General features: G+C 37.0%; 2 protein-coding genes across 3 annotated transcripts in view; one reads left to right on the top strand and one right to left on the bottom strand.

Annotated features, from left to right (window-relative positions):
• Positions 1-2,173, bottom strand: part of LOC115431349 (GTPase IMAP family member 9-like) — a 2,871-nt gene extending 698 nt beyond the window's left edge. Inside the window, exons 1-2 of the mRNA XM_030151632.1 lie at positions 2,014-2,173; positions 1-980 (exon numbers count right to left, since the gene is read on the bottom strand). The exon at positions 1-980 is cut by the window's left edge and continues 698 nt beyond it. Coding sequence (XP_030007492.1) covers positions 10-980; positions 2,014-2,071 — 1,029 coding nt within the window. The 5' untranslated portion in view covers positions 2,072-2,173 and the 3' untranslated portion in view covers positions 1-9. The remainder of the gene's footprint in view (positions 981-2,013) is intronic.
• Positions 2,174-4,662: 2,489 nt separating this feature from the next.
• Positions 4,663-11,145, top strand: LOC115431350 (protein YIF1B-like). Of its 2 annotated transcripts, none has more exons than XM_030151635.1 (8): positions 4,663-4,787; positions 5,856-5,952; positions 6,127-6,253; positions 6,388-6,492; positions 7,033-7,169; positions 7,291-7,446; positions 7,619-7,712; positions 9,693-11,145. In XM_030151635.1, exons 1-8 carry the CDS (start codon positions 4,751-4,753, stop codon positions 9,846-9,848), a joined length of 909 nt encoding a protein of 302 aa, XP_030007495.1. In that variant the 5' UTR covers positions 4,663-4,750; the 3' UTR covers positions 9,849-11,145. The 2 variants fall into 2 exon arrangements, with proteins under 2 accessions (XP_030007495.1, XP_030007493.1); XM_030151633.1 differs by having other exon boundaries at positions 4,664-4,796.
• The last annotated feature ends 2,522 nt before the right edge of the window (positions 11,146-13,667 follow it).

The raw sequence follows: 13,667 nt of genomic DNA, 5'->3' as shown, positions 1-13,667 counted from the left end.
CTTTCTGTTTTACTGTGTAGTGCATTTGCTTTTGAGAGCCACCACTGCTGCTGGTCCGATAAGTCCTGCTGCTGCTCCAACCAGTCCACCCACCACTGCTCCGATCCCCATGAAGAGTGGACCTCCAGCAGTACCTGCAGCCACCCCGATTGCCAAACCAACCTCTGCACTTGTTAGAATCATACCAGGGTAGATGAATTTGTTTTTCTTCTCAGCCTTTTCTCTTGCTTTTCTTTCATATTCTTCATCTAGCCACTTGAGTTTGGCGTCCAGCTCATCTCCTTTAAGTTTCGCTCTCAGGATTTCTTCTTCCCTGCGTTTTTGCTCTTCACTGGCCTTCAGAATCTTCTCTTTTTGTTCTTCGATTGCTCTCTCAGCCTCCCGAAACATTTCATTGGTATAATATCCTCCACCATTGGTAATAACCATCCTTTCTATCTTATTAACCAGCTGAGACACCTGCCTGATATTGTTATCTCTGTTATTGAAGACATGATACCGGCCGTTACAGCTGGCAATGAGGTGCGTAAGTTTTGGACATTGACTTGTAAATTCTTCAATGGTTGTGTTTTGAAGCTGATCACCGTTAGTGAAGAGAACCATGGAGTAATCTGCTGCTTTGTCACCAAACACCTTCTGCAGCAGTTCCACTGTTTTCTGCTCCTCCTCTGTGAATCTGTCCAACTTTATGACAATCAGGAATGCATGGGGCCCGGGGGAGGAGAGGGAGATGCACTTCTTCAGCTCTGTCACCACCTCATACTCTTTGTACTTGGTGTCATAAATTCCAGGTGTGTCAATCACTGCAATTCTGCGTCCATTCACCATTCCTTTAGCTTTTTCACACTCTGATGTGACAGAACGTGGAGCACACCGTGATATGAAGGCTTCTCTTTGCAGGAGTGTGTTTCCTGATGCACTCTTCCCATTGCCTGTTTTTCCAATCAGAATGATGCGGATTTCATCATCTGAGTTTAAACCTGAAAAGAATGTGAGATTTTTAATAAGCTGCGGTCTAAGTCATTTTTAATTTCAGTGTCATTTCAGTTTCATCCAGTCAGCAGTGTCAAAGAGCCTTCACTTCTGTGATTCTCCAACTTAGGGTTGGACCCAAGATGAGTTGAAGAGCTGTTTTTTCTAGGGTCACCAACACCAGAAGAAACAACAAGACAAATAAGATGCAAAAACATGTCAACAAGGTGGGAATGACATGACAAGAAGCACAATGTATAGTATATAAATAAAGATTATCTATCTATCTATCTATCTGTCTGTCTGTCTGTCTGTCTGTCTATTTCGATTAATCACGTTTAAATATCATTCATTTTTAATCTATATTAATTTAATTTTGCATGAACAAACAGACTCAAGAAAGAAGGGAATACACTTTCAACAAATCAACTTGAAACAACTGTTCCATCTTGGGTTTTTTATCCTCATATTTCCATCCAGAGGGCCATCGTGCTGTTTAGTATCTTTCATCCTTATGGGTTGGTTCTGCTGCCTGTCACTACTGGATCAACTTCCCATTTGCGCGACGTTAACTCTACTTGGACAAACTGCCCTAAATGCATTGCCAGAGACATTCAGAGTCCTTCTGTGCTGCAGATGGGTTAATTGTGTTACAATTTTTAATCAGATTAGTCATGATGATGGATTAATCTGCGTGAGTGCGTTAATTTTGACAGCCGTAATAAATAAATAAATAAATAAAATATAGATTTTTTTTATGTTGATTAATAAGATTTTTCATCGTTTTGAAAAATCTATTGTCTGTAGTTGTTTTGTTTTGCATAGTTTACTGAGATACAAATATATGTACTCTATACTATCCCCGCAGTTTATTTTTTCCATTATACCTTCTACATATAGATAAACAATATCATATGTCTGATAAGGTATGTCAGTAGTACGTAAAGAATAACTGTAAATAAAAATTATCATAATGTAAAACCAGTCAAATAACACAAAACAAAGAATGTATGAAATAAATGTGAAATAGCCACTGCTTACCTGTGCTCCTGGGACTAAGGCACAGTCTCTGCTGTTGCTGATCACCTTGATAAGTCATGGTTGTGCAGATTTGACAGCTGAAACAAACGTTACGTCTTCAGCAGATTTTTAAGAAGTAATGCACACAGTACTGAACCGTCCTCTTATTATGCTGACTTCTTTTTCACGTATACTTTCTGTTTTGTAGAAGGCTTGGGTGCGACTTCTGTTGCATTCCATTGTAATTCTATTCAGGACTAATGTGACTGTAATGAAGACGTTCTCTGCTTCCTCTTTACTAATGATCTTTTCCAGTAAACTAGACACTGGAAGGTACATTCTAAAATATATTGTATCTCATCAGAGAAGACAGTGACTCATGTCTTAAAAACACAGAAACCAGCACAGGGTGTATGCAGTGTTCAACTCTTCAACACCTGAACATCCTCTTTAATGAGCATCACTCACTCACCAATAGAGGGAAAGAGCTTGAGGGAGTTTTACTCCAAAATCTAAAATCTAGAATTTGTGAGTTTAGTGCTCATCAGTGTTGAATAATGAAAAGTAAAAAAGAAAAAAAAAGTGTAATCTATCCAGCCCAAAATTGACATAAAACTAACATAGAGGCTGAGGGTTTCAGATTTCAGCATTTTCAAAAAAAAACTGTATTCTGGCGTTATATAATGGAAAAACAGTAGAACATGTCTGGAAAAACCAAAAAGAACCTATTTTAATCTTATATTCTATATTATTCTTATTATTTTAACATATCAATATTTATTTTTTAGGCCCTGAGACTATTTTTATGTTATGAGAATGACTCATCAGTACTGGACAAACTTGTCTGTGTGGAAATTCTGTTTTGTTTACGCTGTTGGAGGTAACATGTATAGTCTAGGTCCATATGCTTGCTGGAACTTTTCTCATGCAAACCTAAATATTTGTCTCTTGTAACTCCATTTTGATCACAGCTTGTGTGCAGACAGTAAGGTCTAGACATTAACAGTGTTTTAAAAAATTAGACACTTTTGGGATTCACTGTATTACAGAATTTTCTCAACAAAAAGTTCAGAAAAGTAAGATAAAGTTATTCTAGGTTGTTTTAAAACTGGAAGCACTTGTTCACAAATGACATTTCCATCAGCTCAGGTTGTGGTGGAAATAATATGATTTATTCCAATTACAAGGGCTGAACCCTGAATATGTGCCACACCAGGAAGGTAAATTTGAAAATAATTCATCACCATGACTGATGTTCTGATCATAACAACAAACATCATCCATTTCTCATCACTTCTGCTAGAAAGTGGCAGTTCCAGTCTGTGAATGGTTTCACTTGCTGTTTATATGTGTATCAAATAACTGTTGAAAGAGATGTACTGTACATGACTCTTTCACTCTTTTCTGACTGTTAAAGTCAACTCATGCACAGATTCACACTATGTAATTTCCATGTCTGATGTAGGACAATGTTGTGGACGTTTTTCTAACCTGATGACCTGAATAACCATTTCAAAAACAGTTACTCTACTGAGTCTAATACCAGTTATTCTATAACTGGAACACATCTACCCTAAAAATGCTAAAAGTGTGTGTGTGTCTGTTTAAATACATTGCCTCTGAATCTGATAAACACAAAAATAAAAAAAAAAAATTAATAAATAAATGCATTTTTCCTCTTGAGCCAATCTACTGCCAAGGAAACTTGAGACAGAGAATCATTAAAGTAAAATCTGTGATGTATGCCACCAACTTTGTAGGGTGTCTAAATCAAATTTTTTAAAAAAATGAATGTTGGGTCCCAAAATACCTGATTTTGTAGCTGAATGATCCTAGGAGAGAAATCTCTGAAATTAATTGGCAACTAACTATTATAGGCCCTGTCATCCAGCTTTTAAAATATAATTGTGTACAATTATTATTTTTATTTTTATTATTATTATTATTTTATTTTATTTTTTTTTAATTAGTGATTGTTAACAAGACAATGTGGACAGAAAAACAACAACACATAAACAAAGGGAAACTCAAACAAATAAACAAACAAACCAAAAACAACAACAACAGAGTACTGACAAATAGCAATGACAACGTCATATTACAATGAAAAAGATCATAAATGTAAATAGCAACTAAACAATATAGCTTGGTTAGGGGCGATAGGGAAAAGGGGAAGAGGGGGGTGTGAATGAAAGTGAGAAAGAGAGAGGGGGGAGTGAGGGGGGAAATAATAATTGTAATAATACAAAAATATATAATAATAATACCAGTAGCCTAATTTGCTAGTATTATTGTGGCGATGTAAAATTATTAATTATTAAATGCCTCCATTCTGCTCATCATGAAACAGAAGTAATTCATTTGTCCACAGTACTGAAACTCATGAGATAATCTTTTGTTATGATTTCGCTCTATATAAATAAAATTTGATTGAAACCTGAAGATAGTTTACCACATCTTTTGGATTAAAAAATAGGTATTTAAGCTTTAACATCAACAGATGAATAATTTTTCACTTTAAGAGTAGACTTTCACCACACTTTTTAGACTATAAAAAGTCAACATGAACGTTTCCATTGATGTTACATTTCCCAGTGTTTGACACTAGAGGGCGGCAGTGCTTTTTAAACCCCTTTGGGTGCACAGAAGAAGGGATTCACTTCCGTGTCAGTTTTATGAACTACTGCAGCTCCCCGGTGCTAAATTAAAGCACTTGGAGTAAAGTTAGCAGCCAGCTGCCACCCTCCAGTTAGTCCAAATGGATTACACTGCAGCTCAAAGTGGGTTCAGACAGCGTAAGTTACGTACGTGATTTAATGGATCAAATGGGTTTTCACTCTTATTCGCTGCCTTTGCTCATCTTTTGTTTGCTAGTTTCCTGGACTAACGTAAACGCAACTGAAGAGTGATGTTAGCCTTTTAGCAATGTGTGATTAAATAACTTGTCACAGGTATCCAACACTAAAAATACAAAGTAACAACCACCAACATTTAAGTTATACAAAAAAAGATTTAAAGTATTTTGGAATTATGAGTAATTTGGTCGTCGGCCCCTTTTGAGCATGTTCTAAATGAAACTCCAGCTACTTTGTGATTTGGCTAAGCTAATTAGCTAAGTAGCGTAAACGTTGACTTTTTGGCTACCGGCTTGAGATTCTCTGTTATAAATGTCTCTTCTGTGCTTTTTTGTAAGGTTTGCATGTAGATGAAGAGTTGAAGCCGAGCTGTGGTATTTTCGGTTCCGTGTTTGTGCTTTATGCTGTACGTCTACTAAACTGTAAACCTTTGAAAGGTCTGCGTTGTGGTGGAGGCTGAAGGTTGTCAGTTTATATTGAAGTTCAGATGTGGAAATCCAGGTCTCAGCCCTGCTTTAACTTTGTCTCAATGACGATTTCATTCATGTTTCCACACATTTAATCGAGTCAGCGCTTTTATTTTATTGTTCTCTGGTGATCCGTGATCGCCCTTCCCTCAGGACATGTTGTGAAAAGAACTTTTTAATCTGCAGAGAATTTGTGACGATGTGCAATATTTATGTAAGTCAACAACTACATGCGTTACGTCACATATTAACAATAAACTACTAAAAATGGACGGAAATAAATGTCTGCTCTAGATCATAGTTCATCATTGTAGGCTATTCTTTACGCCTGGGCTCAACAGGATAATGTGTTTCTTGTAATGAATGCGTGCAGATTTTCTGCTTTTTGAGTAACTTTTGCTTTGCTTTGCTTTGCTTTATTAATTCCTACAAACTAATGCATCCACAAATTTACAGATGATTTCCGCACTTCAGATCTAACCATTGTTTAGCATCTTATACTGTTATAAACCTTTCTCCTTTTTACATTAATGTCCTCCAGAGCCCAATATACGTGCAAGAAACACCACCATGGATTCATCAGAGACCAGTCAGCTTTTTGAAGACACCAGTGGACCTGGGTCACAGCCAGGTTACAGGTGGGAGCATTGATAAGCTGTTGACCCACGCTGTGTACAAGTCAAGAACTACTGATAGTAAAAGAGTGTGTTGGCCCATTGCAAAATATGTTTATTATTGATTGAGTATTGATCTATCCATAAGGTCAGTGTCTTTCAGCTGAACAGTGTTGTATTGTTATCTCATGTTGGCAGGAACCAACAGGCTGGACATCAGGAAGGGTTTCCAGGCCATTCCCTGTTGTCAGACCCCATGTCTAACCTGGCCATGGCTTATGGCAGCTCATTGGCATCACAGGGAAGGGAAATGGTGGATAAGAATGTAAGCTTTCACTTCTGCTGACCAGCATCTTAAATACATTGTCACAGCTTAATTAAAAGTATACAAAATGGCTCTAAAGGGGAGATAATGTGGAGAAGGCCAGTTGAAATAACTGGATTCTGTGCTTGTTTCAGATTGACAGGTTTATCCCCATCTCTAAGCTGAAATACTACTTTGCTGTGGATACAGTATATGTAGGAAAGAAGCTGGGTCTCCTCATTTTCCCTTATATGCATGAGGTAGGTTTGTGCATGGGGTTTTTTTTTGTTTGTTTTGTTTTTTTCATTTACATTTGTCAAAGATCAACGTATGTTTCTGCATGAAGCTTTTCTCATTAGACATATTAGGTACTCTACTTCTTGATCCAGAGATATTGAATATATTGTATTTATATTTCACTTTAAACTGAAGACCTAACAAAAGATTTCTGTTATACTCACGGCACTTCTGTAAAAATGACTCAGAAGTCTTGTGTGTTACCCCCTTTGTTAGTGAAGGGTGATAGGCCATGAGTTGGTTTGTTTATTTAATGTTTTGTTGTCTGTAGTGAAATTCAATAAGCAGGAGAGCCAGCCTCAGCACAAGCAGAGTGGTCATGTGTGCTGCTTTTTGTCTGTTCCTGTGTGGTTGACAAATATGGTCGTTGACTCTTGTCAAGTGGTAAACATTGTGTACATTAGAACAGAAGACTAAGAAAGGCTTTGAAATGTGTGTGTGCGAAAATGTGCTACCTTTTTTGTGGTTTGGCCTGTATAAGTATGTGTTGATGTCTGTTGCAGAACTGGGAGGTGAGTTACCAGCAGGACACTCCTGTGGCTCCACGCTTTGACGTGAATGCTCCTGATCTGTACATTCCTGCCATGGGATTCATCACGTACATACTGGTGGCTGGACTGGCCCTCGGCACACAGAACAGGTCCACATATGTCCAAATTGTCCAGTTTTTTTCCTGTGTTTACTACGCTACTGATGTGACCATTCAAGATAATGGATACCATCCAAATTTATGTAGACTACATCATTTTCTGGCCTTACAGATTTTCCCCAGAGCTGCTGGGAGTTCAGGCCAGCTCAGCGTTCGTGTGGCTGATCATGGAGGTGCTGGCTGTACTTTTGTCTCTCTATTTGGTGACTGTAAACACCGACCTCACCACCATAGACCTGTTGGCTTTCTCTGGATACAAATATGTTGGGTATGTAGCTTTTTCAATTTCAATATCATGTCACCTCTAAGTCTTCAGTAATAACTACTTTTGTAAGGTTAAAAGTTTTTGATGACCTTTTTGACTTTTACCTTCTTGTAGGTTTGCATTCTTTTACATGCAAATGTTTTGAAGTTATCCTGTGTTTTCTGTGAATTTCTAGGATGATTGTTGGTGTAGTAGCCGGTCTGCTGTTTGGAAGGCCAGCGTATTATCTGTCTTTACTGTGGTGCTGTGCTGCTATATTTGTCTTTATGGTGAGTAGTAGCATCTTGAACAGTATTCTTTAAAAGTGTACACAGTTTTATCCTTTTGTCTGCTGTCACTGGAGTTCTCAGCCACACACTCGTTGAAGAGTCAAATCAAAAACTCAGTTTCATAACCTGGTGAAGAAGGCGAGTAAGATCATGGGTACCCCTGCTCCACTCATGCCGCAAGACTTTTTATACAGGCCACCTTTAGGCAGGCAAACGGTATTCTTTCAGACTCATTACATGCCCTGTTTCCAGAGTATGCTCTGTTGACTTCTGGCAGAAGGTACAGAGTCCCGCTGTGCTGGTTCAGCTGTTTTAAACATTCTTTTATTCCTCTCTCAATCAAGCTCATTAATGAGCAGTTAGCTGCAGCTATCAAAAGGAGGCAGCCAATGTTCTGTACAAAGGGATGTATGTATGGGGGGTATGGGTGTATTTTAGGTCTTTTTTTCTTTATATTATTTTATTTATTACATGTCACGTATTTTATGTGTTTTTAGTAGCATGTGGTTTGTTTTATGTGTTGCAATGCAGCTTGTTTTTGCCTGTGTCAAGTCAAATTTCTCCCACGGCAGACGATAAAGTGAACCTTAAACCGTGAACCCAGCCCTCCGCCAAGGCAGATCAGTGCCCCCCTCCCATCGCCATCATTTGTCTAATCATTTGTTTCTTGTGCCAGTATCAGCATTTCCTGAAAATTTTCATCCAAATCTGTCCATAACTTGAGTTATCTTGCACACAGACAAACAGACAAACCAACTCCAGCAAAAACATAACCTCCTTGGTGGAGGTAATAAGGAGAAATTCCACTTAGTCATATATTTAACATGTCAAGTAGATAGGAATGGGGTCTCTGCTTTTCAATCTTTTAATAATCCTATTAGGACTGTGCAATTAATCAAAATTCAATTACGATTTCGATTATTACACTCAACGATTACAAAAATTATGTAATCGAGAAAAAACGATTATTAATTTTGAGTTGTTTTAATTCATGCACACACAAGCTACCATTGACTTGCTCCGCCCCCCTCTAAGCTACAGCTGCCAGCTAGCCGGCAGGTCCACCCACAAGGAAAGGTGTACCTAGTGGTCTGGAAAAATGGCAGGAGAATCACAGCAGAAGTGCTTGGTAAACAAAAAAGGCAAGTCAAATTCAGTTGTATGGAATCACTTTGGGTTTGATGAAGAAGACGAAGAGCAAAAACACACCACGTGCAAAAAGTGTTTCGTAGTTGTGTCCGCACCGACCGCTAACACAACAAACCTTTTTAACCATCTGAAGTTGAACCACCGCCACCTTTATGATTATCTTATGAAAAACCAAAACACAAAAAAACCAACTCCATCTACAACTTTGTCCGCAATGCAATCTTCAATCTCCGAATCTCTTTACGCTGCAATTCCCTACTCATCAACATCGGAGAGACACCAAAAGAAAAACAGAATCCATTGTCCATTACCTGGTTAAAGGTATGTGCTCCATTAACACCACTGACAACTGGGGCTTCAGACAAATGGTGGATACACTGGATAAACGCTGTGTTGTGCCTTCAAGACATCATTTTACATGAGCCGCTACTACATTGAACATACTTGAATTTGTAATTTGCACTTTACAAGAGTTTTTTGGGGGGGTTTTTCTATTGCTACAGTTCTATGGCAAGTCTATAGCAGTTTAATTCCAGTGCACTATTTGTTTACAAAAGGAAACAGACTTGAATTTACAGTATACTTATTTGCGTTCAAAGATTTTTTTTTTGTTTTCGTACAAAAGTGAACATACTTTGTTTTAGTGTTTAAAAGCTTTATTAATGTTTAAAGAGTATATTTTACATTGTTTGGCAAGAAAAAAAAAACAACTTTAACAAATAATCGTTTTTAATAATCGTGATTTCAATTATTGCTAAAATAATCGTGATTATTGTTTTTTCTATAATCGAGCGACCCTAAATCCTATACTTGACTGTTTTCTGTTTTCAGATTCGAACTCTGCGTCTGAAGCTTCTATCCGAGGCAGCGGCAGAGGGGCGGCTGGTGAGAGGAGCCAGAAACCAGCTGAGGATGTACCTCACTATGTCTATAGCAGCAGCGCAGCCCATCTTCATGTACTGGCTCACCTACCATCTCATCAAGTAAAACCTGGAACAAACACACTTGTGCAAAAAGTGCGAAAGACGAACTGCGGTCCAAACGCCATCTCATCCCCTCGAAAACACACATGCACGTCAAATGAACTGGACTCACACAACACACAAATACCCACATTAGTCTGGGCGACGGCCCTCCACTCCCAGACACGACGACAAGCCGCACATTCACTCACAGTCATTCTCGACTCCTACCATCTGTACACGGAGCCAAACAGCACATGCTACACATGCTACAAGGCGATTAGACAAGACACGAGGCATTGTGTCTTCTCTCTCACAGCACCGCCCCATGTCATTAGTATTGCCTTTTTTTATGTATTGTCTTTAAAAATTTGTAGCAAGAGCGAGTGGCTTTATGTTGTTTTTTCTATACTGTGTAATAATTTGTTGAATATGTTTTTTAGGAATATTTAATTATGTATGTTTGTGTATGGCAAAAGTATTTTTGCAGATGTTGCTCGGGGTCTGACATCTCAAACGTGATTTTTCTGAGCCGACTGACGAAAAGCACACTAACCTCACACAAACCGTCCACTAAATGTAAAGGCAAGAAAACTGTTCTCATATCAGCGGATGTCGACATGGGGTTCAACCACCAGACTGTAAGTGTGGATGTTGTCGTACCACCTCTACGTTATGTCCGTATGTGCTTTTGTTTTATGTTTGAGCTTTGCTACCAGAATGTGTAAAGCCACAATGAAATGTCCACTAAACTTTGATATCCTTTTAAAACAAAAAAAAATTAAATTATTGACGCTTTTCATATTGAAAGTAAGATGGAATAAAGAAAGGGAAGAGATGAGCTGATCCATTCTGTGAAAACTGTTAAAGTCTCCTTAAGATACTTGAAAAACTTATATGTGTGAAGTGCTTGTCAATCATCTGTTACAATGAAACATGCAGTTTTCATTTCTGATGTAGCCAATGTTAATATTGTCAAAACAGTGTAAGGTTTACTGCCACTTCAGTTAATTCAGGAAATTATGTCTTCAAACTTCAGGATTTTTTTTTTTTTTTTCAAATGAAACATAAGTACGCAAAAAGCTTTTACCTGAGGTGCCATCTAAAACTTTTTCCAAATGTTTTGCAAAGTGCTTCATAAATAAACTTAGTATGTAAAGCTGCAGCATCTCCTTAAGACCAGGTAATTCTATTTAGCAGGTAATTTAAATACATTCTCATTTATTCATCCTGCTTTTTAAAGTTGGTGAACAGCATGCAACTGTTCAGGACACTGAAGTAGTGATTGTTTTGCGAAATAAAAGATCTGATGGAGCTATGTTTCATGTGCATTCGTCCAGTATTTTTATTTTATTTTTATCAAAGCAGAGTGTGCACTGATTTGGATAAACTAGATTTGATCAACAGATACTGGGTTAAACCCTAGGACACTGTAAACTGAGTAGTAACTGTTTCTGATCTTCCTACAGTACAGTGTAAAAGTATGAGGCTACTTTTAACCCATTAAGACCCAGTGCTGCTTTTGTGGCACTTCCAAATGTTTTTTTCCTTAAGTGATGTATCACCATTTATTATAATATCCTGTTTTTTGTGTTTTTTCAGTGTAAATCATGTATATTTTTATATTTAATTCAATGATAATGTAAAAGTTCATAAAAGCTCAGAGTAAAGTTGAGTTATTATATAAACATCAGAGAAAACTGAAGAAAAAGTGACTTCTTCAGCAAATATATCAACAACTGACTGCGTCCATCCACTGTCATTGATCCAACTCCATGGGTTTTACCGGTGAATCAATATTGTAGAAGATGACGGTGTTTCCACAGTAACTACAGAGCCTCTGAACGTCCAAATGGGTCATATGTGATGACCATGAAAAGAAGACAAACTGTATTTTACACCAATTATTGACATGTATCGATAGGATTAGTGGATCAGCAGATATGAACCAGTTTAGATCAGTAGATGGTTTTGGTCGATGATAGATGTTTGGGCCTTTATGGGTTAAGGATTCAGGAACAAGGAACAGTCAGCCTCTTTAAGATAAAACAAAAGGAAATACAGGAAAAGTGTGCACACTAATGATAATGAATTATCAGAACCAAATGTCTTCTCCAAGCAAAAGTCATTCCAGTGACAAAAAAAATTCCAGTTAACAGTCAAATGGTGTGAATGTGTCATGTTACTGCAGTGCATTTTATATTGCATGCACAAAAGAGTTCAAGAAATGTTAAGTGTAGAGGAACGTCACAATATTACTTTCAGCCGGTAGAGATTTTTTTTTTTTTTTTTTTTTGTAATCTTAACCCTTTCATGCATGAATTATGAGAACCTAATCAAGATTTTTTTTTAAGTGTTTTTATTCCTCTTTCCTCTTTCATTTTTTTTAAGAACCTATTTTTCATGGAGTTGCAAAAATGTCCACTTAGCTGGACACCATGCATTTAATTTTTGAAGCAAAGAAACATGTATTTACTGATATACTGTGAAAACTATGAACATTTTTTTTTTTTTTTTAAGTGCTGCGAATCTGATGTTTTCTGATGTCACATTTTAATGTACTCTAATACTAGTTATTATTCACCTTATGGAGATAATACACAAACAAAACAACTTTTTGTTTAAAAAAAACTCCGTTAAATACAGTCTAATAATAATAACAAGCAACTGATTTACATGAAAACATGTAAGTGCAGATGTGGTTTATCAAGAACAGTAAAGTTACAGTAATGGTATGAATGTCAGTGTATGGGATGATCCACTGTGTTGGCTGATATGGAACTAAAACAATAAAATCCATGAATATACAAAGAACAGCTGTAGAATAACTGTCCACTGTTGTGACCACTGTGCATGAAAGGGTTAATGTAGGTTACAGATCTCCTCTGTATTCTGGTTATATCTTGATGCAGGCACTGAGAAATGTGCGGTCATTATAACTTTGCTCATACAACAAACCTAAAGGTGGTCTAAGAGTTTTGAACAATATTCAATGTTCTATGTGCATTTGAGGTGCTCTATATAACAAATGTTACCACTTGATTTGGGTATTTGTCTGATTAACAAAATAATTCATAATAAATGAAAAAGAAAAATTGTTCAGTAGAAAATTAGATCATATATTCGTACCAGGTTTTATCATGGTTTTAACGGCCTGGCCAAAACAGTCCCACCTGCTCTTTCTTTAAACCAGCTTTAGCTTTGATTATTCACTGTGACATTGTTTCAATAATCTACAGCAGAGGTGTCAAACTCATTTTAGTTCAGGGGCCACATTCGCCCCAGTTAGATCTCAAGTGGGCTGAACCAGTAAAATAGTAACAGTGAAAAAAGTTAAATTATATTATGATCAGGTTTACATCTACAAAGTTTCCTTAAAAATCTGAATAACGTGAAGAACTTGAATTGTCTTAAGAAAAACAAGTGCAATTTTAACAATATTCTGCCTCGATTTATCAGTTTATCATTCACGCATGTGCATTAAAATTGCACAAAACATTTAATAACAGGTAGAATATTGGTAAAATTGCACTTACTTTTCTTAAGTCATTTCCGTTTGTTCCTTTTTGTCCAGGTTATTCACATTTTTTGTAAAAGTATAGTTTGGCAATGTAAACATTTTCATGTAATTTTACTTTTTTACACCTAAAAAACAACGAGAAAATTTGGGGTTGTCATAATTTATAGGTTATAATGATAATATTTGACTGGTTCTGACCCACTTGAAATCTAACTGGACTGTATGTGTCTGTATGTGGAACCTGAATTAAAATGATTTTGACACCTTTGATTGTTAATATCTTCAGTGTAATTTTTGCATTTCACAAATTCATCCCGTGGGCCA

Source organism: Sphaeramia orbicularis, chromosome 13 (genome assembly GCF_902148855.1).
Source record: "Sphaeramia orbicularis chromosome 13, fSphaOr1.1, whole genome shotgun sequence".
NCBI lineage: Eukaryota > Metazoa > Chordata > Actinopteri > Kurtiformes > Apogonidae > Sphaeramia > Sphaeramia orbicularis.
This window is presented reverse-complemented; position numbering and strand designations above follow the sequence as displayed.